The sequence below is a fragment of the Macaca fascicularis genome, chromosome 1 (assembly GCF_037993035.2).
Source record: "Macaca fascicularis isolate 582-1 chromosome 1, T2T-MFA8v1.1".
Lineage (NCBI taxonomy): Eukaryota > Metazoa > Chordata > Mammalia > Primates > Cercopithecidae > Macaca > Macaca fascicularis.
Window position 1 is genome coordinate 19,440,939 of NC_088375.1, and position 24,508 is coordinate 19,465,446.

Below are 24,508 nucleotides of genomic sequence, written 5' to 3' on the forward strand. Positions count from 1 at the left end.
TTTGACAACCTGTCAATCAAAACTGGCGTCCAAATGCCAACCAGAGAATCCCAGAAGAAAGTGGACATTTAAGTCTCCCCAGTGCCCTTGCTCCACGCAGACGTGCTGTGGATGAACAGCTGCTTTTCACCAGCCCAGCTCCTCTGAAACTTCCCGTTGCAAAGGGAGCCACCAGACCCTGCATTTCCAGCACCACACGCCAGTGCCAGCAGCAGTACCTGTCACAGGAGCCTCATCAGAAAGTCGAATCTGGCAGAGCTGTCTTCTGCCCGTATCTCCAATCCCAATGACGATCAGAACTAGGCACCTGGCAAACAGGTGATGAAAACCTCAGCCCTGGGTCATAAAGCAGCCCTCCTGACATTTGCTGGATTAGGGATGAATGCATCTGGAAATTGACACAATCAGGAAGCTAATGTCACATTTCCAGATCTTCTGAAAACGTAAGCTGTGGGTGTTTAGTGAAACAACGACACATTGTAATAGGGAGCATCAGCAACACTTTGCTGTGGTAAACTGCAGCCTCCATACAGTCAGGCCATGCAGACGCACACAGTGCATGGAAAATTTAATTCACACAGTCACTTGTTTTTCCAACATTTATTCTACAAAGATGCATTCATTGACACTTATGGAAGCAAGTGGGTGGAGCGCAGTTTTCAAATTGCTCTACTCTGCTGGAAGTCTAGTATTCCCAGGGCATTCTTCATCCAACAAGTATTAATTGAGCACCTACTATGTGCCCGGTGCCCATTCCCAGTCCATACTCATAGCTGTGAGTAGCACAAACAGGATCCCTGCATACGTGGAGTTTAACTTCTACTAGGAAAAAGGACACCAGACAACATGAATAGGCAAAACACCTAGTAAATTGGAGAGTAAAACATACTGAGGAAAAAGTAATGAAGCAGGGAAAAGCAGACAGGATGGTCAAGGTAGGTGGGTGGGATTTTAGATGGAGTTTCCAAAAGTCATGATAAGACCGGGCGCGGTGGCTCACGCCTGTAATCCTAACACTTTTAGAGTCCAAGGATGGTGGATCACTTGAGGCCACAAGTTCAAGACCAGCCTGGCCAACATGGTGAAACCCCGTCTCTAACAAAAAAATATAAAAATTAGCTGAGTGTGGTGACACGCACCTGTAGTTCCAGCTACTCAGGAGGCTGAAGTGGGAGAATTGCTTGAACCTGGGAGGCAAAGGCTGCAGTGAGCCAAGATCATACCAGTGCACCCCATCCTGGGCAACAGAGCAAGACCCGGTCTCAAAAAAAAAAAAAAAAAAAAAGTGTTTTTGGAAAGGAGACTCCTTGGAGGTTTTGAAGGAAGATGGAGGTACAACCACTAGGACTATTTAGAAACAATCTCTAGGATGAGTGACCGCAGGCAGTAAGAGAAAAGAGGGAAGACACTAGTGACAGCTGGGACTGAAGGAGAGTGAGGAATCGGTTATGTCCTCCAGATTTTCAACTCAATTCAATGACCAGAAATTGGCAAGTTTGAGAAGGACTTGCCTGGAGGCAATGGTGATGCTGGGGAGTGGAAGGTCAGGAAAGTTAGAAAGTCTAGAGAGAATTGTCAAGAACTAATCCTTGAGGACACCAGTATTTTAGGGGAAGGGAGAGAAAAAGGTAAGCAAGAGCATTAGAGATAGTTGAGGCCCTAGAGGATGCAGAGAGCCAGCAGGGGGTCTGACCAGCCAAGGGTGTCCAGCGATGGTCAAGGACCTACCACACATTCGTGAAGCCAGGTGGCTGAAGCTGACCCAGTCATCTTTCAGAGGGCAGTTTCAATGGGAAGCATAACGAAGGAACAAAGGTAGACTCCTTATAATTGTTGGGTAGTCAAGAGAAAAGGCTGATGGGCATGTGGGAGGATAATAGGATCGATATTTAAGATAAATTAAGAGTATTGTGTGTGTGTCTGTAAACAGCAGCAGGGAAAGTGATGGAGACTTAAGAGACAGAGGGCTACGGTTAGATGGCAAGAGATTGTGTGCCTGATTTAATCTGTTATAAAGCTCAAAGAGGGCTTACAGAAAATACCAGTGTAGGCTGCATGCCAAGTCAGAGAATACCAGACACTGAATGTCACCGACACCCACATTTGTCCCCGCAAGAACATCCATTCTCAGTCTTTGAAATGGCCACAGTTGAGAAATAGTTGGCCATGCCCTCCAGCATGACATTAAGGTACAGGAAGAAGCAGGGCTGACCGTGCACTGATTTGTGCTGTGGGTGCTTCTTTATCACCACCTTGGCATCCGGCCAGGTATTACTGCTGGAATTTCCCATGGCCTCATTTTTCTGAGTGTGTTTCTTGCCCCAGGCCCCAACACACTTTCACCTCCATTGAGCCTGGTCTGTGCCATTTCTACTGAGTCACATCCCCTCAATCCTCCTTTGTAATGAAAAGCCACTCTCACTACTAGTTGTGTTCATTATGGAGCATTTCACAATTCCTTCCCCTTGTCCATAACATTTATGTTCTACCATCAACCAGAACTTCACATTAAAACCATTATAACAATCCAGTCTCCACAAGCTCCTAACATCCCAAAGCTATGCTGCTTCACGGATGTTTCTTCCTCTGATGAAAAAAGACATCTTCCTCCCAACAGGTGGACCCAGCAGGAGAGAGGGAACAGGATTTTGTAAAGAATCAATCCCCATGATTCCATTCCTTTCTCCCACAACAGAGCTGGCTCTAGAGTTGAGGGGAGGGCAGAACAATCAGGGGACTCCAAAGCCGAGGAAGGAGGTGCCAGACCTAGGGATGCCAGTGAGGCACAGTGGTCATGCTGGCAATGGGGACCAAGCTGGGTAGAGGGACAACAGGGCAGGCCAGAGAAAGGACATTACAAACAGGCTCATCGGGTCAGGCATGGCGGCTCACACCTGTAATCTCAGCACTTTGGGAGGCCGAGGCAAGAGGATCACCTGAGCTCAGGAGTTCAATTCCAGCCTGGGCAACATAGCGAGATCCCATCTCTACTTAAAAACCATTAGCCAGGCATGGTGGCATGCACCTGTAGTCCTAGCTACTTGGGAGGCTGACGTGGGAGGAGCACTTCAGCCCAGGAGTTGGAGGCTGCAGTGAGCTAGGATCACACCACTGTACTTCAGCCTCTCAAAAAAAGGAGCAAGGGAAGCCAGGAAGAGTCCAACGGGGAGGCTCAAGTATGATTTCTCACATCAGCAACGGCAGATGGGCAGGAGTGGCAGTCCTGGGAACGTGGGTCAGGATGTCCCAGAAGGGTCCCCATTGTGGACATGAGGCTACAAAAAATACCAGCAGGAAACAAGAGGGAAGACTGGGAAAGAAGAGAGGTCACCAGCAAGCAGGAGTGATTAGGAGAGGTGGCCCAGACACACCAGGGAGGGAGGGCAGAGAAGTCAGTGAGTGGGGATGGCAGAATGGTGTTGGAAGGACATGGGGACAAGAAGGCACAGGGCAACAGAAGTAACATCCATTAGAGACACACGAGAGACATACAGGCTGAGGGGGAAAGGGCGAATATCACCTCTCCGTCCAGCCACTGAACTTGTCTGCTGGAAGAGCTGGAAAAGGTAAACAACAAAGTAAAATGAAAAAAAAGGAGTGTTCAGAAGTTACACAAAGGAATGAGGAATCAAAAATGACACCGCTGCTGCCTCTACAGTGGCTTTTACGAGACATAAAGCAGAAATGTGTGAGCTTATTAGACAAAAGAATTCAGGCTATAGCCTGGCACACTGGCAATAAATCAAAGTAACCTCTATGAGTTATGAGAAACCAGGGCCGGGTGCAGGGGCTAACGCCTGTAATCCCAGCACTTTGGGAGGCCGAGGAAGGGAGGACTGCTTGAGGCCAGGAGTCCCAGACCAGCCTGGGAAGCATAGTGAGACTATCTCTACTAAAAACTTAAAAATTAGCTGGTTGTGGTGGTGTGCACCTGTAGTCCCAACTACTCGGAAAGCTGGAGGCAAGAGGATCGCTTGAGCCCAGGAGTTGGAGAGTGCAGTGAGCTAGGACAGCACCACTGCACTCCAGCCTAGGCAACAGAGTGAGATCCTGTCTCCAAAGAAAAATGAAAAAGAGAAACCAAGAAAAAAAAAAAAAAAAACCCAAATCCCTTCAAGTACACACCCCCTGCTTGCTTTTTTTCTGAAGACTTCACATCACTCCTTAACAATGGGCAGTTTCCACAGCTGCCGTAGGAGGCCGAGTCCAGGAAGCTGCAGAAGACAGGCTGTGAAGGAGACCCACCCACTGTGGTCCACAAGCAGCGGTCAAGGGCAAGCTTGAGAACGGGGCTGTGTGTTGTCTGTGCCACTGGGGGTCCCCGATGTGCTACTGTCCAGGACCGCCCAAGGCAACATCCCAGGCAGAGTCACCCCGCTGAGCCTTCTCTTGCCCAACTCCCCTTACACCCACCCCTCCCTTCAGGTGTCCGCTCTCAGCCAAAACCAGGGTGCCACGTGGATTCCGTGCAGGCATTAAGGATCACACCCCAGGCCCTACCAGGGGCGCCTCTCACCACCCAGGCAGGTGTCAGTTCAAATATCACCCCTTTCTCCAGCCGCTGAACTTGTCTGCTTTGCTGCCAACCCTGTGACCACCCCGTGGCCTATTTGTTTCCTGGCTCGTTGTCAATGTCCCCTGCTAGAAAGCTCCCTGAGGACCAGGGCCGTGTCTCCGTGCCTGGTACAGACAGGTGATTCACACACATCTGTCAGGTGATGAGGGGTCTAGAGCCACAGCAAGTCCGGTGGGGACAGTCTCTCTGAAGCCCAGCATTTCGCCGTCCCGGCGGCTGAGTCCCTGACTCTGCCATGTGGAGAGCTGGCTGGGCCAACTCTCTTTGCCTGTGAGATCTATTCCAACAGGATAAAAATGAACAACAGAGCCTCCATATTCGCCAGCCGGAAAAATGTTTCTTCTACCCTATGAATCAGCAAAATGGAGTTAAAACAAATTCTTTGCTGAGGAGCATTTGGAGTTCAAATAGAAACGATTGTGAGGAACCTGTGACCGCTTCCCCTGAAACAGGAACACAGCAGAGAGCCCTTCAGAGCTGTGCAGGGAGGAGGTGGAGACCCAGCCTTCTCTTCTTCCTCCCCTTCCCTCAAGGCTGACCGCCTGGCAGCCGCTGCCAACTCCCCTCTAAAGGCCCTGCAGTGCCACCGCCAGGACGCCTGACGAACTGCTCCACATTTGTCAGCTCCCCCAGCATTCCCAAGGCAGGGGAGGAATTTCCAGCACAGGAAAAACTAGCCAGGGCTCCATGAAGGCGTCGGAGACAGTGAGTTTCCGGTCTGGGCACTTGAACCAGGGGCAAACCTAAGACCGTGATTTTAGCTCCCGCTGGTTTACAGCCCGTGTCCTTGAAAGGTCGCCGCTCACACCAACACCCATCTCCAACTGTGAACAAGAAATGGCGCCACCAGACTCTCTTCCAGGCTCCTGCAGGGAGTTTACTGCAGAAACAAAACTCTGTCAACACAAAGCATTAAGTGAAAGGATGCCAGACCAGCCCAAGCCACTTCTGGTGGCCAGAGCTTCGAAAGCCTGTCCGCACACACAGTCTAGATGAGAAAAGGAAGGGAACGGATGACTTGCACAGTGCGTAAGGCAGGACTGTCCCTCAGCCCCCACGAGATAGCACAGGAAATAAAATCAAACGTAGGGTGTAAAACACGGGCAATTTCTCTTAGGTATCAAAGACATTCATTTTATATTGTCTGCTCCAATCACATCTGCTTGAAACTGTAGTGTAAAAAACAAAAAAGTCTTTGTTTAAGGATGATCCTTCGAATAACTTTAAAAGTCTGCATTTTGGACTAATTAAAAAGGGAATTCCAACATGAATCCCACAAAGATAGTGAGTAAGAAAAACAGTAAATATCCCAATTGAGAAATGTGCTATTACAGAAGATAATTATATAAACATAATTTACATGAGAAATAAAAATGGCAAATACAAAAACGTATAATCTCTTAGTAATTAAAGAAATTCGAAACAGAATAACATCTCTCGCCTATCAAGGAAGCACAAAGAAACAAACAAAAATCAATACTATTAAAGTTGACTCACGGCCGGGCGCGGTGGCTCAAGCCTGTAATCCCAGCACTTTGGGAGGCCGAGACGGGCGGATCACGAGGTCAGGAGATCGAGACCATCCCAACATGGGCTAACATGGTGAAACCCCGTCTCCACCAAAAAATACAAAAAAAACTAGCCAGGCGAGGTGGCGGGCGCCTGTAGTCCCAGCTACCCGGGAGGCTGAGGCAGGAGAATGGCGTGAACCCGGGAGGCGGAGCTTGCAGTGAGCTGAGATCCGGCCACTGCACTCCAGCCTGGGCGACAGAGCGAGACTCCGTCTCAAAAAAAAAAAAAAAAAAAAAAAAGTTGACTCACTAGTAGGAAAATAAATTAGTACATATTCTAGGGGCAATTTGGCAATATTTATATAAATCCTTTAAAAACGATGTGGCTTTCTGACAAATAATACAACTCATGAGAATTCATCTTCTGAAACTAGTTCAGCTGCAAGCACCATCTATAAAAGGGAATTTGGAAAGATACCTGTGTCTAACCATGGGGTACTTATTAAATAAAACAACAGTATCTACTCAACAGACTACCATGCAGCCAATAACAAATATATGTTGAATGTTTTCACTGACCCAAAGTTATTTAAATATCACACAGGAAAAAAGGTAACTCTTAAAAAATGCATTTATGATCCAATTTAGATACTATATATATTGATATGCACATCTATATACACACACATAGTAAAGGGACTAAAATTAGATACTCCAAGGTGACAACAGAGGCTTATCTGGGTAACTGAGACTATGAATGAGTTTTTTAAATTATCTTTTTATTTTTCTTTTCTGAGGTTGCTATAATAAAAATATATTGCTTAGGTAATAAGCAAAAACAATGAGGATTATTTATTAAACTGAATAGGAAAAAAATTCCTAAATGAACTTCACAGAGCTAATGCAGGAGGAGCAGGCAGGAACCCTGGCACCTATGCTAAAGATCACCCACCTGCCTGAGGTGCCCGCTATCCCTGCCCAGAGCACACACCTCGGGCCACAGACTCTAACTTTCCCTGACTTCTTCAGAAAGCATACTTAGAGGGAAGGCAGAAAAAGTGACATTTCAAGAATACTTCCCATGTTTCTTGAAGAATCTGAAAGGCAAAGATAGTTAAACAGGGCTGAATTATATACCCATGTACCCAAAGTAAAAAGCCAACTTTTATGCAGTTTCTAGTGTGGATGAGGGAACACCAAGCCACTGAACCAAGACGAGAACCAAACACGGAACGGTTCCGAGAGTCCGCAATTTTTCTACTGAATTAATCTCATCCCAGGGTCAATTTTCAGGATTCTATTGTAATATTTACTGCATAAAACTATGTATTAAAAAATAGTAAGAAAAACACGATGTAAAATACATCAAAATATACTACATAAAACCCAAAGGATTTTCTATGTATACCAATATTACGAATTAGAACATCGTAAGTCTTTCATTCTCCAGCTCTTTCAGACCATGCAGCCAAAGCCTCCGGACAATGCCCCTGGCAGCACTTCTGTCCCATGGCCTCAGGCCGTATATCTTTTCTCTCCTTCATGTTTGGCCTTGTGGTACTTGAGATAGTCATTGTAGAGCTCCTTAAAGATGTCCCTCATTCCCGGCTGCAGCGAGGCCCGCAGGAACTGGACGTCAGGCTCCACGCAGAGGTCCAGGATGAGGTAAATGCCCTCCTGCAGCAGACGTTTCACAGCTGGATACAAGGTCACCTGGGGAAACAGGCAAACCTCTGTGAGAACGATTGGGGGCAGAGATCAAGCCGCACCACCTGCCGACAGTATCTTGGGAAGGACTGAGAAGTGACTTCAAACTGATCTCCAAACTGAGACAAGATCGACATTCACTTTCAAAACATAATTTTGTTGCTAAGTCAAATATTTAAATCCTCATATTTTTAGTTTGTATTTTGGGGAAATAGAAGCTAACTCAAGCAAACAGAAACCTGGAACGAAACTCCATGAAAGCACAAGGGCGGCTTTCCTGTTCAGTAAATGATGCTTACATGTGTACCAGGGGCATTTAAAAAACCTGGAGTCTTTACATTTAAAAACCTTATAAGAAGGTAAGCTGCCTGCCCATTGTGTCAAATTCTTCTACGCCATCAATCACCTTGGAAGCTTTGCCAGCCCTGTGGGACAATGACGACTACGTTCACTGTAACACTGTGACCCCATCTCACCCCAGAGCAAGGCAGCAGGCAGGCTCTGACATGACCAAAACAGACCACTGATAAGCCCACACTAGTAATTAGATCACATCATATCACCCAAGAGCAGAAGTGATTCATGATTGCCACTTAATAGATTCTTTTTTTATTTGTGTCAAGAACAGCACAATATGCACTTAATTCCTAATAGCCCTGGAATGGGTGAACTGGTCCTCATGCCTGAAGATGCACTTCTCCCCTGAAGTCCACGGTTAACTAAAATCTGGAGCACAGGAGTGGGCGTCACAGCCAGCTCCAACCTGGCTATATCTGATGCTCCACCCAAACTTCCAGAGAAGAGACTCAGACTAATATCGAACCAACCTAAAAGGCTGGGGGAGCAGGTTCTCTTCACACTTACCACATCCATTCAGGTTTCAACTAAATGGGGGCTGAACAGAGCTTGAAACCCTAGTAACTGAAACTAAAAAGCAGTAGTAATGAAGAGTTCTGGGAACAGATGGTAGTGATGGCTGCACAATATAAGAAAGTATGTAATACTACTGAAGTGCACACAGAAAACAGTTAAGCTGGTAAAATTCCCCTTATACTAGATGTATTTACCATTACTTTTAAAAAGTAGAAAAAAAAACAAAACAGTGGTAAAGTACCAGCAGACAGGCCTGGAATTTGGCTGATCATTTATTGCTACCCTGATAACCTGAAAGAGTTAATGTGTCTCTGCAAACACAGCTTATAATGAGGATATATTTTATTAACCAGAAGAACTGATTCACAAAGGCAACCATTGAGAAGTACATTCCTAAAGAGGTAATTTGTTTCTGTCTCTAAGATGATGCTATTCTTCAAAGTTATGATCCTTTTCATGTGATAGTTCAGAAATTTCTGACAAGTGATCATCTTGAATTTTACCATTTTATAGATGATAGGAACACTCAAGGACCGAAGATAGAATGGCATGTCTGTGAATTTTACAGCAAGGTAATTGGGAGGGAAAGAAAAAAACAAAACAAAACAAAAAATAGACAAAAACACAAACAAAGTCCTTGATCATACTGGCAGGGTGAGAGCTTTGTAAGTGGACTACTTGTTCATACTCGTTCATTCATTTATCACTTACTAAATAAATAATTCCACTTCCAAAGGCAAAAACTGAGGTTCACTGACCTCCCCAAAGTCACACAGCTAATAACTGGCAGCATTGAGACTTGAACCTAGGCAGTCTGAGCCCAGAGCCCATGCTCTGAACTATTCGCACAGTTTCTCAGTAGTGAAAATGCAGCCAGACAGCCTCTAACAAAGAGCTAGGAAGGCCAGTAGGTTTTAGACAACACAACCACTTTAAATCTTTAGGTTTCAGACAACTTATTTATAAAACAAGAAAAAAGTCAATTTCTACAAGACTAAGATCATTGGCCAACAAATGAAAACGTCGCTAAGTAGCTTTTAAAAACCTTAGATAAGATGAGCAGCACAAACTATTCATTCTAAGGTATCACAGATGGTTCCTGACTTAAGACGGTTCAATTTAACACTTTTTGACTTAACATTTTTTGAATTAACAATGGATTTATCCAGATGTAACTGCATCATTAAGTCGAGGAGCATCTGCACTTAACGATGGTTCAACTTACGATTTTTTCACTTTTACGATGTGTTTATCAAGTATTGAATGCATTTCGACTTATGATATTTTGAACATACTATGGTTTTATCGGGACACAGCCCCATCCTAAGTCAAGGAGCGTCTGCGGAGGGACATTGTAAATTTGGTCTACAGGTAAAAAAGAAGATGAAAGTAACCATAATTTCCCCGCATGTTTCCACGGGGACTCATTACTGCTTGGAGGAAAGAAGACGAGCGGGCCTCTGGAGCTGCCCCTTCTCCTGACTGACACATCTCACCAGGTCGTCTTCCCTGACTACTGACAGGTCCCACCAGCAATACTCAACTCTGCAGAAGTACAAGGAAAATGCAAAGGAGACCTATTTAGCATTAGATCTGGCATTTAATTAAACTTAAAACACACTGATCTAGAAAGATTTATGGCTCTCTCAGTAGAAGCCGCTAATGCATATGGAATATTTTCTTCATTACTGAATTTAAAAACAAATGAAAGATAAAACATAGACTGTGGAGACAGTGGATTCTGGGAGGCTGTGGCCCTAGCTAATTCCCAAGGCCTCTGGCTTTCAAGATTAAAAATAAAATATAACTAATGAGCATAAATTAGACATGAATAATGAGGCCAGGAAGCCAGAGACTTTTCATAAAGTAAATTTCAGAATAATAATTAGCGACTTAAGGGTTCAAATTACTGCTTCTCTTCTTGGCCCTTAGTGAAGTGATATTACTATGTCTCATTTTATTATTCAGTAAGACAGAAAATAATGCCAGCTTTTCTTTCATCAAAAGCTTACATGTTAATGACTGGTGTGCTTGGGAAACATTAAGATTCCATAAAAAGGCCAAATAACTGCAAGGAAACCAAACTATAAGCCCACATCTTGGTCAAAGGACAACTTGAAGGGGTGTTCTCAAGATCTGCAGCTCTTACCAGGTGTGGGCCCCACACCTGGTAAGGTGTGTGCACTCACATGGCCAGGCTGCCCCCATGTCCCTACCCACCTTCCAAGGTGAGCAAGGCCAGCGGGGTAGAAATTATTTAGTAGTTCTAGATGTATCTAAAACAGGAGCAGGGATGAAAAGTTATGCAGCTCCAGGTTTTCTAAGGAAGCCCATTCAACCCAGCCTCCCTGGACAAATGCTGACACCTCTACCCTAACAAGCTTACTCGTGATTTTACTATCGTTCTTACAAGATTTACAAAGGGGAAATGGATATTTTACAGAGACATTGAACACAATATAAATGTATATCTATACATACAGAAGAAGACAGACAAAAAAATACACCGCACTTTACTCAAGCCTGTGACAGTCAATTTAAACCAAGATTTATATAGCCTAGATTTATAAAGTTCTGTAGTGAGTTTACTATGGGTCACAGACGGTCCTATGGAATTTTGAAAATAGCACGGTGACATTCCAAAGTAAGATAACTGTTAAATGGCTGGGCGCAGTGACTCACACCTGTAATCTTGGCACTTTGGGAGGCCAAGGCGGGTGGATCACCTGAGGTCAGGAGTTCTAGACCAGCCTGGCCAACATGGCAAGACCCTGTCTCTACTGAAAATACAAAAATGAGCTAGGCATGGTGGTGGGCACCTATAATCCCAGCTACTCAGGAGGCTGAGGCAGAAGAATCGCTTGAACCCAGGAGGCAGAGGTTGCAGTGAGCTGAGATCGTGTCACCGCACTCTGGCCTGGGAGAAAGAGCAGAACTCCATCTCAAAAAAAAAAAAAAAAAAAAAGATAGAAGATAACTGCTTGAATAATGAATTATCCAGAACACTGAATCAAAAAGTCAGATTAATTTGGACAAAGATATTTTTTCTCAATCTATCTGAACAACCACCTTTATCTCCACCTTGTCATCTACTTTGAGTGTCTGAGAGCAGCTGAGTCACATGAATGACACACCTCCAGAGTAAAGATACATGAACTCTTGCAGCTGAGGGGACCCCAGAACCCTGAGGTCTAGAACCCCTCTTTCCAGTCTCCATTAAGCCTGGTCCTATGACAGCTCCTGTTCTTGGACCTGAGTAATATTTCCTCTCCTTTTATATAACTCAAGAAACCAACCAAAATAGACCCCAGGGTTTGTGCTGGAGCAAGACAGATAATCGAGCATTTTCTGTGTACAAGGCACCACTGAGTCCTCTGTATGTCATTTCATTTGGTCCTTACAATAACCCTGTAGGAATGCTGCTAACACCTTGAAATACACAGGACTCCAGAGACTGGAGAGGCTGAGGAGGAAGGAAGGCCTGAGGCTAGGAGTTCAGGACCAGCCTGCACAACATAGCGAGACCCCATCTCTACAAAAATTTAAAAATTAGCTGAGTGTAATAGTACATGCCTGTAGTCCTAGCTACTTGGGAGGCTGAGGCAGGAGGATCATTTGAGCCCAAGAGTTCGAGGCTGTAGTGTGCTATTATCGCACTAATGCACTCCAGCCTGAGTGAGAGAGCAAACCCCTGTCTAAAACTTGCACACAGCAACAGAGAACTGTCAGACCCACAACATCACTTGCCATTTTGGTTGAGAAACCCGGCTTAAGGACCATAAACACAGCACTTGGTGAAAGACAGTGAACCCGATTTTACCTTCTGGACCTCCAACACGTACTGGGCCACCATAAATGGGGAAAACACAGTGAAGTCCTCAGCTCGTGCGGCGATGTGGCTGTACATCCTTTCAACCAGGCGTGCACACTTTAGGACCGTGGACAGGTCATCTGTGCTTCCTACAGACAGCAAAGGGTTGCCCAACCAATTAGTTCAAAAACAGCACATTTTAGCTCTTCTATGTTAGACTTCTAATACAGGTGAAAATCATCTCAAGTGTTACATGTTTTCCCAGACTCTTTAATTGGCTTATTTTGCAGACAGAATAAGGGAGAACAGATATGTCCAAACAGTTATCTACACAACAAAGGGAAGGACACTTTAAAAACTCAAGAGTGCTCAGGTGTTTTTAAGAGTCTAACCAGAATAGTAATCAAGATTTTTAGGATGAAATCTAGGATTACTTTAAAAAAAAAAAAAAAAAAACAAACACCAAGATGGAGTTCTATAAGAAAGGCATAAAATGGAAAAAAAAATTAAAAATTATCTTAAGGGGAGAAAATCATTTACTGACATATGATTTAAAAAATGAGATACCCTAAATTATGTCTTTGCCTCCTTAAGTTTCAGAAATTGTTTGTGTATTTGCCTTTTATACCTGGACAGACATAGGATTCAATTATCATTAGTAGACATTCTACTGTCTTCCTAGATTTACTTCTGATTCCTAGCTCTTTTCCTACCATATAGTTTCAGGACCATCCAGGGCCTCTTAACAAACTCCTCCCAAGAATCCTAATTGCATGTGCGTCCCCACAGCCTGAGTTACAGCCCATGGGGAAGTTCCAGCACACACCAGAGCACCTTCCCTGCTGTCATTCAGCACAATGGTAGGCATGTTTTTATAAAACTCCAGAAAACACAAACAAATCCATAAGGACAAAAAGCAGATGGGTGACTGGGGCTGGGACCACAGTGGAGAAAAAACTGCAAAGAAGCCAGAGGAATCTTTTAAGGATGATGGAGAATATTCTGTATTTTGATTGTGGGGACAGCTTCACACATACATAAAACCCATTAAATTGCATAACTTAAACAGAAGCAATTTGTTATGCATACATGTATATAACTCAATAAAGTTGATTTTTGGAATGCATACCTTTTTTGAAGACCTGAATAAGCATACAAACATATTTTATAGATGTAATTTTTCTAGATCAATGTAATTGTACTAAACTATATTACTGTTAACATTCGTGTAGCATTTCATGTAGCATTTCAACAGAAAATATACTTTGGTGATATGCTTTAATATCTAACATCGACTGTTTCTTCTCTTTTCAGACTGTTCAACATATTACATGAATACATAGCACTTGTTATTTTGGCCACCAATTTAATGCATGCCCATTAGAAAGAGCATATTAGATACCAATAAAAGAGAGAATAAAAGAGTTAAAACTCTACTCAGTTAAGCCATGAATATGTCTGAGAACCAGGTCTTAGCAGACAAGATGATGAAGCTACATTCACATGAACACAGCACAGAGTACCAGAAGCGTGATGTGCTCCTGTGCTTCCTCAAATACATGACAAAGGACACGCCTGTGGCAGTGTGACCAGGCTGTGCTCCACCACCACTGAGCAAGTCCCCTTCCATCCAGGCAGACATGACAACAAGTACAGGGATTCCTCCTGGCTGAGCTCAGACATGATGGGAGAGGCCTTGACACAGAACTGCAGGCAGCCACCACCAACTGGCTGAGGCTGACATGGGAGGGGAAATTTGTTTACGAAGGCTGCTCCTAAATCGATTCACAATATTAAGCTGACATGCTCTGCATCAGACACAGGAGGAAGTGAAATATCTAACTGTGCCACTGACTGATCCCAAAACCAGGCAGAGGCATTGAAGCCTAGTGTTAACGATGCCCTTTCCCTTTTCTCAAAAGTTGTCTGGTTAAAGGGCTATTGCGTAGGTCTACAAAACTGAGCCACAAGGTTGAGAGAGAAGCTGAGCACCACTTGTGTATTTCCAGTCTGCCCAGAACCGCGGTCACAGGGTCTTCTCTGACACCCTGAGTTGAGTTATGGTCCCAGAGCATCTGAGCTGATACCCTGACCTACCGCTTAGCACATCAGACAGTACAGGGCTGGTACATGCTATGCAATTTCAAAATACTGCAATATAAAATAGAAAGTCATGCAATTTTGGTTTTCACACTGTTTTTTCTTTTTTTTTTTTTTTGGGAGACGCAATCTTGCCCTATTGCTCAGCCTGGAGTGCAATGGCGCGATCTTGGCTCACTGCAACCTCTGCCTCCCGGGCTCAAACAATTCTCCTGCCTCAGCCTCCCGAATAGCTCGGATTACAGGAGTGTGCCACCATGCCCAGCTAATTTTTGTATTTTTAGTAGAGACAGGGTTTCACCATGTTGGCCAGGCTGGGCTTGAACTCCTGACCTCAGGTAATCCACCCGCCTCAGCCTCCCAAAATGCTGGGATTATAGCCATAAGCCACCACGCCCAGCCAGCAATTTTTAAAATAATGAAAGTCTCCCTCAAATTATAAATTCAACAAGAATCAACTTCAAAGCTGAAAAATGAATTGTACACATAATATATGCTATTGCCATATGGCAGTTAGTGTTTCCCTAGTTAAACAAACACACCCTTGCCAAGGTGAGGCTGCAGCAGTGAGCGGAAGGACCTTATCCCTTTTATAAAATGAGATTGCTCTATACCTGCCTGTTCCTTTTCATCTCCCTGTTGAACTACAAGTTCCTTAAGGGCAGGAATGCGGTTGTAAGTCATTTCTATATCCCCTTTATATGATATACATGCTCAGTAACCATTTCCTAAATCTGATATTTTTTTTTCCCAGAAAAGGAACTATTTCAATAAGGAGATGCCTGATTCATCCACTGTTTTGGATAAGATAAAATGTGACCATTTGAAATTTAAAAAAAAAAAAAAAAATTTGAGTATTCATTTGATATCAACATTTCTCTTATTTAAACACAACTGAGTAGTTTTATTTTCAGTAACATATGTGGCCAGCAGCCAACACCTCATGATAAACACATTTGAAACTGTATCTGATGTTACTCCAAATTACCTTTGTCCTTCTGCCGCCCTTCACGCATAACTGAAAACACCAATCTATTGAAAGAGTTCAAGAAGGAAGGGATGGCTTTCAGCATTACCTGTGATGACAGATAACAGAATGTAAAAGTACACATGTGATTATTTAAGTTTTTCTACTTTAAAGGAGCTCATACTTATTTATTTCTTAGCCTTGTCTATCGGGACACTCAAACCAGTTGTGTGTGCCCAGGGGTAGCCACATCTTTTCACCTGGACATGCTGGTGTCACTGCTCATTCATCTTGTATTAGACTCTTTGACCCTTATTTTAACTATCGAGGGTAGAGACCCCCCACACTGCATAACTTCAGGAGGTCTATCAGGCAATCCTGGTTTGGAATCAGCTTTTACTCTAAGCTGGTGCTAATTCATTCTGGAAATGGGTAGAAATAAACAATAATAGGAACAATACTAATTAATATATTCAAGTATCATTGGTACAAAAAAAAAAAGATTATGTTAAAGCAAATGCACTTAAAATGGTGACCAAAACCTCTCAATTAATAGTGGTGAAAAGCTCTGCTTGAAAACTCCATCTTGAAAAATGAGATTTCAGCCGGGCACAGCAGCTCCCACCTATAATCCCAGCACTTTGGGAGGCCTAGGCAGGTGGATCACCTGAGGTCAGGAGTTGGAGACCAGCCTGGCCAACATGGTGAAACCCTGTTTCTACTAAAAATACAAAAATTAGCCAAGGATGCCTGTAATTCTAGCTACTTGGGAGGCCGAGGCACAAAAATTGCTTGAACCCAGGAGGCAGAGGTTACACTGAGCCAAGATCGCATCATTGCACTCCAGCCTGAGTGACAGAGCGAGATTCCATCTCAAAAAAAAAAAAAAAAAAAAAGAAAAATGAGATTTTGATGACAGAACATGCCTTTTTTGTACTCAATCATCTTTAGGTCTGAATCACAACCACACACTGTCCAGCAGAGCACCGCCAGCCACATGTGACTACTTACATTTAAATTAATTAGAATTAAATACAATTAAATATTCAGTTCCTAGTCATACTGGCCACATTTCAAGTGGTCAAGACAGCTGTGGCCAGTGGTTACCATGCTGGACGATGGAGACACAGCACACGCCCACCACTGCCAACCACTGCTGGACAGTGCTGCACCACGTGTGAGAGTGAACAGAGAGTGAATCAAGTGTTGGGATTATTCTCTTTGGCATAATTTGTCCAACAAAATTTTTGATAGCATAATACCACATTCTTCATGTCAAATTACTGACTTTTTGCAGCATATTCTGAAAGAAGTCATTTTTGCAAAAGTATTCCAGTGTTTCATCCAGTTCCCCAAGGACCCTCTCTTAATCCTTTGCTATCACATTGATGAAAAGCACACAAATCCTTTTGGAACTATCTGGGTTCACACTCTGGCTCCTTATGATCTTGAACAAATCATCTAGCTCTTTTTTGTCTGTGTGCACCTCAGTTTCCTCATCTGCAAAATGAAGATGATAGGTTGTTGCAAGGACTGAACAAGCTAAGCCATGTAAAGTGCCTGGAACAGCACAAGCTGCTGATCATTCTGCTGGGTACGCTGGCTGTGCTGACTTCTTGCTATACCCTTTAAATGTACCTAAGAGGATTCTGGCTGCGTGTTTACATCTGCGTGGGCCTGCCACGCACACTGCTGATGCCATTCTGGCTGCGTGTTTACATCCGCGTGGGCCTGCCACGCACACTGCTGATGCGATTCTGGCTGCGTGTTTACATCCGCGTGGGCCTGCCACGCACACTGCTGATGCGATTCTGGCTGCGTGTTTACATCCGCGTGGGCCTGCCACGCACACTGCTGATGCTGTGGTCAGGCATCAGATTCCCTACACAACCCCAACAGATGAGAGTGAGCTTTGATTAATTCACATCATTCTTTACTGTAATACCATGTCATTATCCTGGTCAATTTTCTCCATTCATTACATGATCTAATTCCACTAAATGGTCATTTGCTAATGGTTTTGCAAGCAGAAGAATCAAGCTGCTTTCTAATACTACTTTCATCAACTTCATGAAATCCTGCACCTGTAATTTCAGTTTGTAACTTATGTGCATTGCATTTATATTGTACAGTCACATACAAATCTAACAACAGCAGAGAGATTTTAAAACAAAGATGCTGACAGGATAAACAGGGCCAAAGGCAACTGTTAACGGGGGAAGGCTTTAGAGTTAGATCCAATTTCATGAGTATTTAGCTTACCAGAGAGTATTTTTCTTAAAAACTGCATTGCTGGCAGGTCTCTATCCTTAGGACATCAAAACACTTAAAAATATCTGAATATGCATGAATATATGATACACAGCGATGCACTACAAAACCATATTCTGGTCAAAAGCACACTGTATAAAACAACGGTGGTCCTATAAGATTATAAGATTGTATTTTTAATGGAACATTTCTCTGTTTAAACGCACAAATACTCACCATTGTGTTACAACTGCCTACAGGATTCAGCACAGTCACGTGCTGTATAGGTTTGTAGGTTTATAGCCTAGAAGCAACAGGCTATACCCCATAGCCTAGGTGTGCAGTACGCTGTACCATCTGAGTTTGTGAAAGTATTATACGATCTATGGTGTTTGCACAACAAAAATGCCTAACGACATACTTCTCAGAACATGTCTCTTGTCATTAAGCGATGCATTAACTGTCATATTTATGAGTTCCTACACATATAGTCAGCCATACATACAGTGGTGGCACCATGAAAAGAACACTGGTCAAAGATAACAAGTCTTGAGTCTAAGGTTTAGACTCAGCTAAGTGACATTGGTCAAATCATTTGGTGGCACTGAGCTTCAGTTTATTCATCAATAAAATGGGATTAGTGCCCCCTTCACAGGCTTGCTATGGGGCGGAACATATCAAATGTTCAATAAACGTTAGCTGAACTGTAATTTTTTCTGTGGGATATTTATCCCCAGTTTCAGTTTAACTTAAAAAGGAGCATACTATAAAACTGGAACTCAGGATGCCTCATTCCCTATATCCATTTGAATTAAAAGCCCAGCAAGAGATCTATGCAAGTGAGTAGCTTATTTAAATACATGGTGAGCAAAAACAGAATAATTTCTAATGAGCTTCCTTAAATAGTACAGATTGTGTATCCCTTATCCTAAAGCTTTGGGACCAGAAGTGTTTCAGATTACAGATTTTGGAATATTTGCATATATATAAAATGAGATATCTTGGAGATGGGACCCATCTAAACATAATTTAAAAATTCATTTATGTTTCACTTTATATAGCTTATACACACAGTTGAAGATAATTTTCTACAATAATTTTAAATAATTTTATGCATGAAATAAAGTTTTGACTGTGTTATGACTGTGACCAGTCACGTGAGGTCAGGAGTGGGATTTTCCACTTGTGGCACGATGTCAGCACTCTAAAAGTTTCGAGTTTTAGAGCATTTTGGATTAGAAGTGTTCAACCTGTAGTATACAAACACTATTCAAAGCGCCAGATCCAGTGAAGAAAAACTCGCTCACAAAGCCCAGTATGAAGGTCAAGCATTTTTATGCTTGAGAAACCACTTGGCTCTGAAATTTACTAGAACAGAAAGTTTGCCTGGCAATTTATTATTTGTATTATTGTCCTGCAATAGTAAAGTTTTGCTGCCACTTTTCTATAGACTTCAAGTACCCTGCTCGCAGAGGAAAAGTTGCCTGCTGCTCTCGCCCTCCTTCTCACCTTAGGGTGACACTGCAGGATTGAGAAGAGCACGTTGTGCAGCCTCAGGAAGATGCTTCCATACTCCGGCGGCTTCAGATGGTCCAAAGGGACAGTGAGAAGGATGCTGAAGGCCAGGCTGACATGGTGGGGGTTGCCGATGGCCTCCTCCCCCTGCCGCAGCAGTGCCGCCAGGACGTCTAAGACAGGCCCGACCACTGTGAGGGACACAGGCTGCTCCTGACAAGCTTCTCGGTTTAGGAGCTAAAGGGCAAGATGAGATAGAGGAAAAATGAAAGTAATTCCCCAAGGAAATAACACAAACACTGTAGCACCGAGTGACTGAGGTAAAGACTTCTGTGCTCCAAAATGAATTGATGTAGTCAGTGGGCAGTTAAATACCATTTGTTAAACTTCTTACAAATCAGCTCTAGTGAAAGATACTCAATTAATGATTTAGAAAATACAGAGAACAGACCCAAGAGGAAGGATAGCTCAAAGTCTTACCTACGTAACCTGGGACAGCTCACCTGTGACCCTCCTTCTCAGACACACAGCAGCCCTGGTGAGGGCTGTCTCTTACAATGCTCACTGTTCTGCTGGGTATTCTGGCTGTGTAGACCCCTGCTATACCCTTTGGGTGGACATAAGCAGATTCTAGCCTGGTGTTCTCATCAGTGAGGGCCTACCACACACATCATCAACACTGCCTGCCCGTCAGCATGGGTCACCCCCATATATAGCCCACATGCCTCTCCTGATGCTCACCACACATACTTAGTGATGACGACCCCTGCCATCCACCAAAATGGATGCTCAGGAAAATGACAAAGCAGCCAAATTGGAAACAAGAGAGAATATTAAGTCTGTTTTTTAGGCCCTTTTGCCCCAGGAACATGCTAACCCAGGGCAATTCTCTCAGGTAGCAACGGCTAGAATTAGGGCAGAGGATGATGGTAAAATAGATACTGCTCCTTCACACCTAAGCGTAAGAACACCCAGGTCAGGGTTTTTAGAGGGCAGGAGACAGTCCCAATCTGAGCCAGACTTTTGTTCTAGTGAAACAAACAGCCTAGCAACAACTGGTCACAAATTTTAACATTTGAGTAAGATTGTAACAAAATAAACTCCTATCTGCAACATTACGATCCCATCCTATAAAGCATTTTATTCTCACTGTATCATAGGCCTTAAACACACACATACACATACATACACACACATACACACACACAAAACTCCTACAAATAAATGAGTGCATTAAACTAACCACAACATTTTGTGGGGACAAAGAAAGCCCCAGAATTCCTTGTATTATCATCTGATTAAATAGGCATCTATAAGCTGGCTGAAGTGGCATGCACCTATAATCCTGGTGACTTGGGAGGCTGAGGCAGAAGGATCACTTGAGGCCAGGAGTTTGAGGCTGCAGAACACTATGTTCGCACCTGCAAATAGCCACTTCACCTTAGCCTGGACCACACATTGAGACCCTATTTCTAAAAAAATAATAAAACATAAAATTTTAAAAATTAAGCAGGCCTCCACGATAGCCTCCCTTTATCACTACATCCCTGTTTTTACTGCCTGTCTGATGCTTCCCAATGCTACTAAATGTCCCTTGATACCACTTCCCTTCCACTGTTCCAACTGTTGATACCAATGTGTTCAGGCAGGACACACAAACTCAGCATCCTGCTCACCGTTGCCCTCAGGAAGCAGCCCACACACACGCTTTGCATAAAGCCACAGGGCAGCAGACCCCCAAAAGGCTGACTTCTGTCTTTATAGGAAGAGGGAGGGGAGGAGCTGGAGGACACATCTCCAGAGGGTACTCACTGTTAAAGCCGTGACTATCTGGGGACACGCACGCCACAACAGACTTGCTTTCTCTCCACTGAGTGGGCAGTTCAGTAGCAGCCTCAGCAATGTAATAGCTGACACAATAGCCTGGGGTAAAAGAGAAAAAACTTAGCAGCAGAGATAGCTTGTTCTCTCTTAAGAACTCCGCCTGGGGAAGGAGCCTGCTCCCTGGGGCTGCAGCATTGGAGTGGATTGAGAGCCCTGGTGTCAGGGGACGTGGATAAGGCCTGCTTGGGGTTAAGTCCTAGGAGGGACAACCTTCACATCAGCACGCAGACAGGAAGGAAGTGAAGAAGATGAGCAGAGCTGGGGCAAAGTCAGGGTCTTTCAGCAGCATCTCACTAAACCAAGCACGTAAATGGGCCAGGACAGTGAATTGCACAAGAGTTACACACTGTGACCTAATTATGGAGACCCTGTGTTGTCAAGGCTCTGTCCACGCAGAGGACACTGGCTGTTACTTCACTGAGCAACGATGCATGCTTACAGACAGGAGAGGCTGGAGGAAAACATGAAAACAATCGGATTAGGTGCTGTGGTCGCGGGTGCTGCATGCTGATATGAGGGCAATATGGCCCAATCAGGTCACATGTTTCAAAACATACGGTGGGAGGGGTCTTAAGCAAAGAATGAGCAGAATTTAATTTTTTTTTTTGAGACTGAGTCTCGCTCTGTCACCAGGCTTGCAGTGCAATGGCATGATCTCTGCTCACTGCAACTTCCACCTCCTGGGCTCAAGCAATTCTCCTGCCTCGGCCTCCCAAGTGGCTGGGATTACAGGCACCCACCATCACACCCAGCTAATTTTTGTATTTTTAGTAGGGATGCGGTTTCACTATGTTGGCCAGGCTGGTTTCGAACTCCTGACCTCATATAATCCACCCACCTCGGCCTCCCAAAGTGCTGGGATTACAGGCATGAGCCACCGCGCCCGGCCAGAATTTAACTTTTATATGTATCAGTATTGTGAATATGTAATACTTAGTATTTTACACAGTAAGACCACACATTTGTAATTTGAAAAACTTCCCCTTTGAAAAATAAGGTTTTAAACCATGAGACATAGGCAGAGCCCTGCCTTTACTGGGTGCCAGGCATTTCACACTGTCAGTGGGTTTCTATTTCAGCCTCACACCATCCTCTTCTCCCCGAATGCTGTGCAGCCCACCCTACAACCCTAGCGAAAGTCCTGGCTTCTGCCTTTCACTCTCTTCCCTTCTCTGCTCCCTCTGACTATGCACACCCCAAAGCCCCATCTCCACTCCCACTCTCCTGCCCACCTACAGGCTATCTCCCCACCAGGGCCCACCCCCCCACACCACTTCTCCCTGTCCATCTTCTCACACTTGTACATCCCATCCCCTCCTCCTGGCAGCCCAACACGCTGCCTGCACGGTGCACGCCTCCCTTCCCCTCACCTCTGCTCCCCAACCAAGTCTCCTGCATTCTTCAGGGCACAGCTGGAGTCTCACTTCCTCTGGGAAGTCTCCTGACCAACTGGTCCAAACAGAAATTTGGGGTTGTTTCTTCCCCTGCCCAAATCAGTACCCAACACCAGTGTGCTGTATATGACCAGGAGTCAACAAGCCATTCACGAGGCAGCCTAGACCACAGACCTTGGCTGGAGTCTCCGCCCCGCCAACCACTGGCTCTGTGGCCTGTGGCCTTCTTCCTTGTGTAAGAGACGTCTGACCGGTCCAGTGCCCACAGGCATTCAGAGAAGCAAATCCCAGCATGTGAGCTGTGTGCAAAGGCACTCAGCAAGTGCAACACCATGCAGGCTGTGTCGGTGACTTCTGTCAGAACTGAAGGGGCAGGCTGACTGAGGTGCTTCTCAGATGCTGGCATGAGGGCAGTATGGCCCAATCAGGCCACAGGTTTCGAAAAGCATGGTGTGAGGGGTCTTCAGCAAAGAATGAGCAGAATTTAACTTTTTTATGTATCAGTTTTGTGAACGTGTAACTTTTAGTATTTGACATAATAAGACCACACATTTGTAATTTGAAGACTTCCCGTTTGAAAACTAAGGCCTTCCCTACGCCGCAGCCTGGGCTGTCCCACAGGCCAGGGCTCCCTCTCACAGACTCCCTCTTTGCCTAGAGTCTCCACCAGTTAGAATTTGTTTAGTTTTAAGGGTGACACCACATCTCAAATCAGTTTTCCCATTTGAGCCGACATGATTTCTGAGCCTGCCACACAAGGAGGGAGAAGCCGCCCACCTGCACATCTGCTTTCCACATGTTACTGACGTCCAGTCCCTGGAGAATACACTGCATCACCTGCCTCGAGTCCTCTGTCGTCCCAACCTCTAACATTTGGGTGAACAAGGCTCCCAAATGAGGCTCAATATCCTGAGTGACCCGAACAGGAATTTCAGGATCTGTGTGGGTAAGAAACCAAAACTGTTAAGATGTGACAGACAGGTGAAATAAATTACCAAGTAGCCACATGATGAAACTGCGCACAGCTATGGCCGCCATCAAACATCACCAAGTTAGGGGCATGGTGATACAAGCACTAGTGGAAAAAGCAGGTACACGTATTTAGTGTGATGCCATGCTCTCACACACACAGCTGCACCTGTGCACTGTGTGTACACACACAAACACAGAAGACAACACCCATGCTTAGGAGGTAAACTCCGAACCACAGAAGACAGTGATTATTGCTTTGTGCCGTTGACCCTTGAACAATGTTTGAACTGCATGGATCCACTTACACATGGGTTTTCTTCTGCCTCTGGCACCCCGAGATAGTAAGATCAACCCCTCCTCTTCCTCCTCCTCAACCTACTCAATGTGAAGATGAAGAGGATGAAGACCTTGATGATAATATACTTCACTTAATGAATGGCAAATACATTTTCTCTTCCTTATTATTTTCTTAATAACATCTTCTTTAGCTTATTTGATTGTAAGAATACATAAATACATACACAAAACGTGGTAATCGACTGTTTATATTATCAGTAAGGCTTTGGTCAACAGTAGGCTATCAGTAGTTTGGAAATCTCCAGAGAGTCAAAAGTAATATAAGATTTTTTAAATAGAATTGTTTCAGAAGGATATACATGGAATTTTTTACTGTGCCGAGGGTTGGTGCCTTAACCCCTATGTTGTTCAAGGGTCAACAGTATTTTATTTCTCTACTTTATTTGTGTTTCTTTTATAAAATCGGTAGGGGTGCAAGAGTGGGTGATATTTTAAACAGATGAGAAAGTCATAAAGATTAAGAGAGCTCCATTTTTCAGGCCTGGATGACGGTCAGGAAGTCACCCAGCTGTTTCCCATCATCCCCAGTGTCCTCAGGCCCACAGTTTCACAATAACGCCCAAAGCCAGGGCACTCAAGGCCCTTTATCAT

At 44.2% G+C, this 24,508-nt stretch overlaps 1 protein-coding gene across 2 annotated transcripts in view; it reads right to left on the reverse strand.

Moving 5' to 3' along the window:
* Nucleotides 1-5,689: 5,689 nt before the first annotated feature.
* URB2 (URB2 ribosome biogenesis homolog) overlaps nucleotides 5,690-24,508 on the reverse strand; it is a 35,013-nt gene continuing 16,194 nt past the window's right edge. For both annotated transcript variants that reach the window (XM_045391847.3, XM_005539809.5), the window contains exons 5-10: nucleotides 23,366-23,526; nucleotides 21,123-21,233; nucleotides 19,305-19,547; nucleotides 15,567-15,654; nucleotides 12,488-12,627; nucleotides 5,690-7,800 (exon numbers count right to left, since the gene is read on the reverse strand). In XM_045391847.3, the coding sequence (XP_045247782.2) occupies nucleotides 7,603-7,800; nucleotides 12,488-12,627; nucleotides 15,567-15,654; nucleotides 19,305-19,547; nucleotides 21,123-21,233; nucleotides 23,366-23,526 (941 nt within the window). In that variant the 3' untranslated portion in view covers nucleotides 5,690-7,602. The remainder of the gene's footprint in view (nucleotides 7,801-12,487; nucleotides 12,628-15,566; nucleotides 15,655-19,304; nucleotides 19,548-21,122; nucleotides 21,234-23,365; nucleotides 23,527-24,508) is intronic.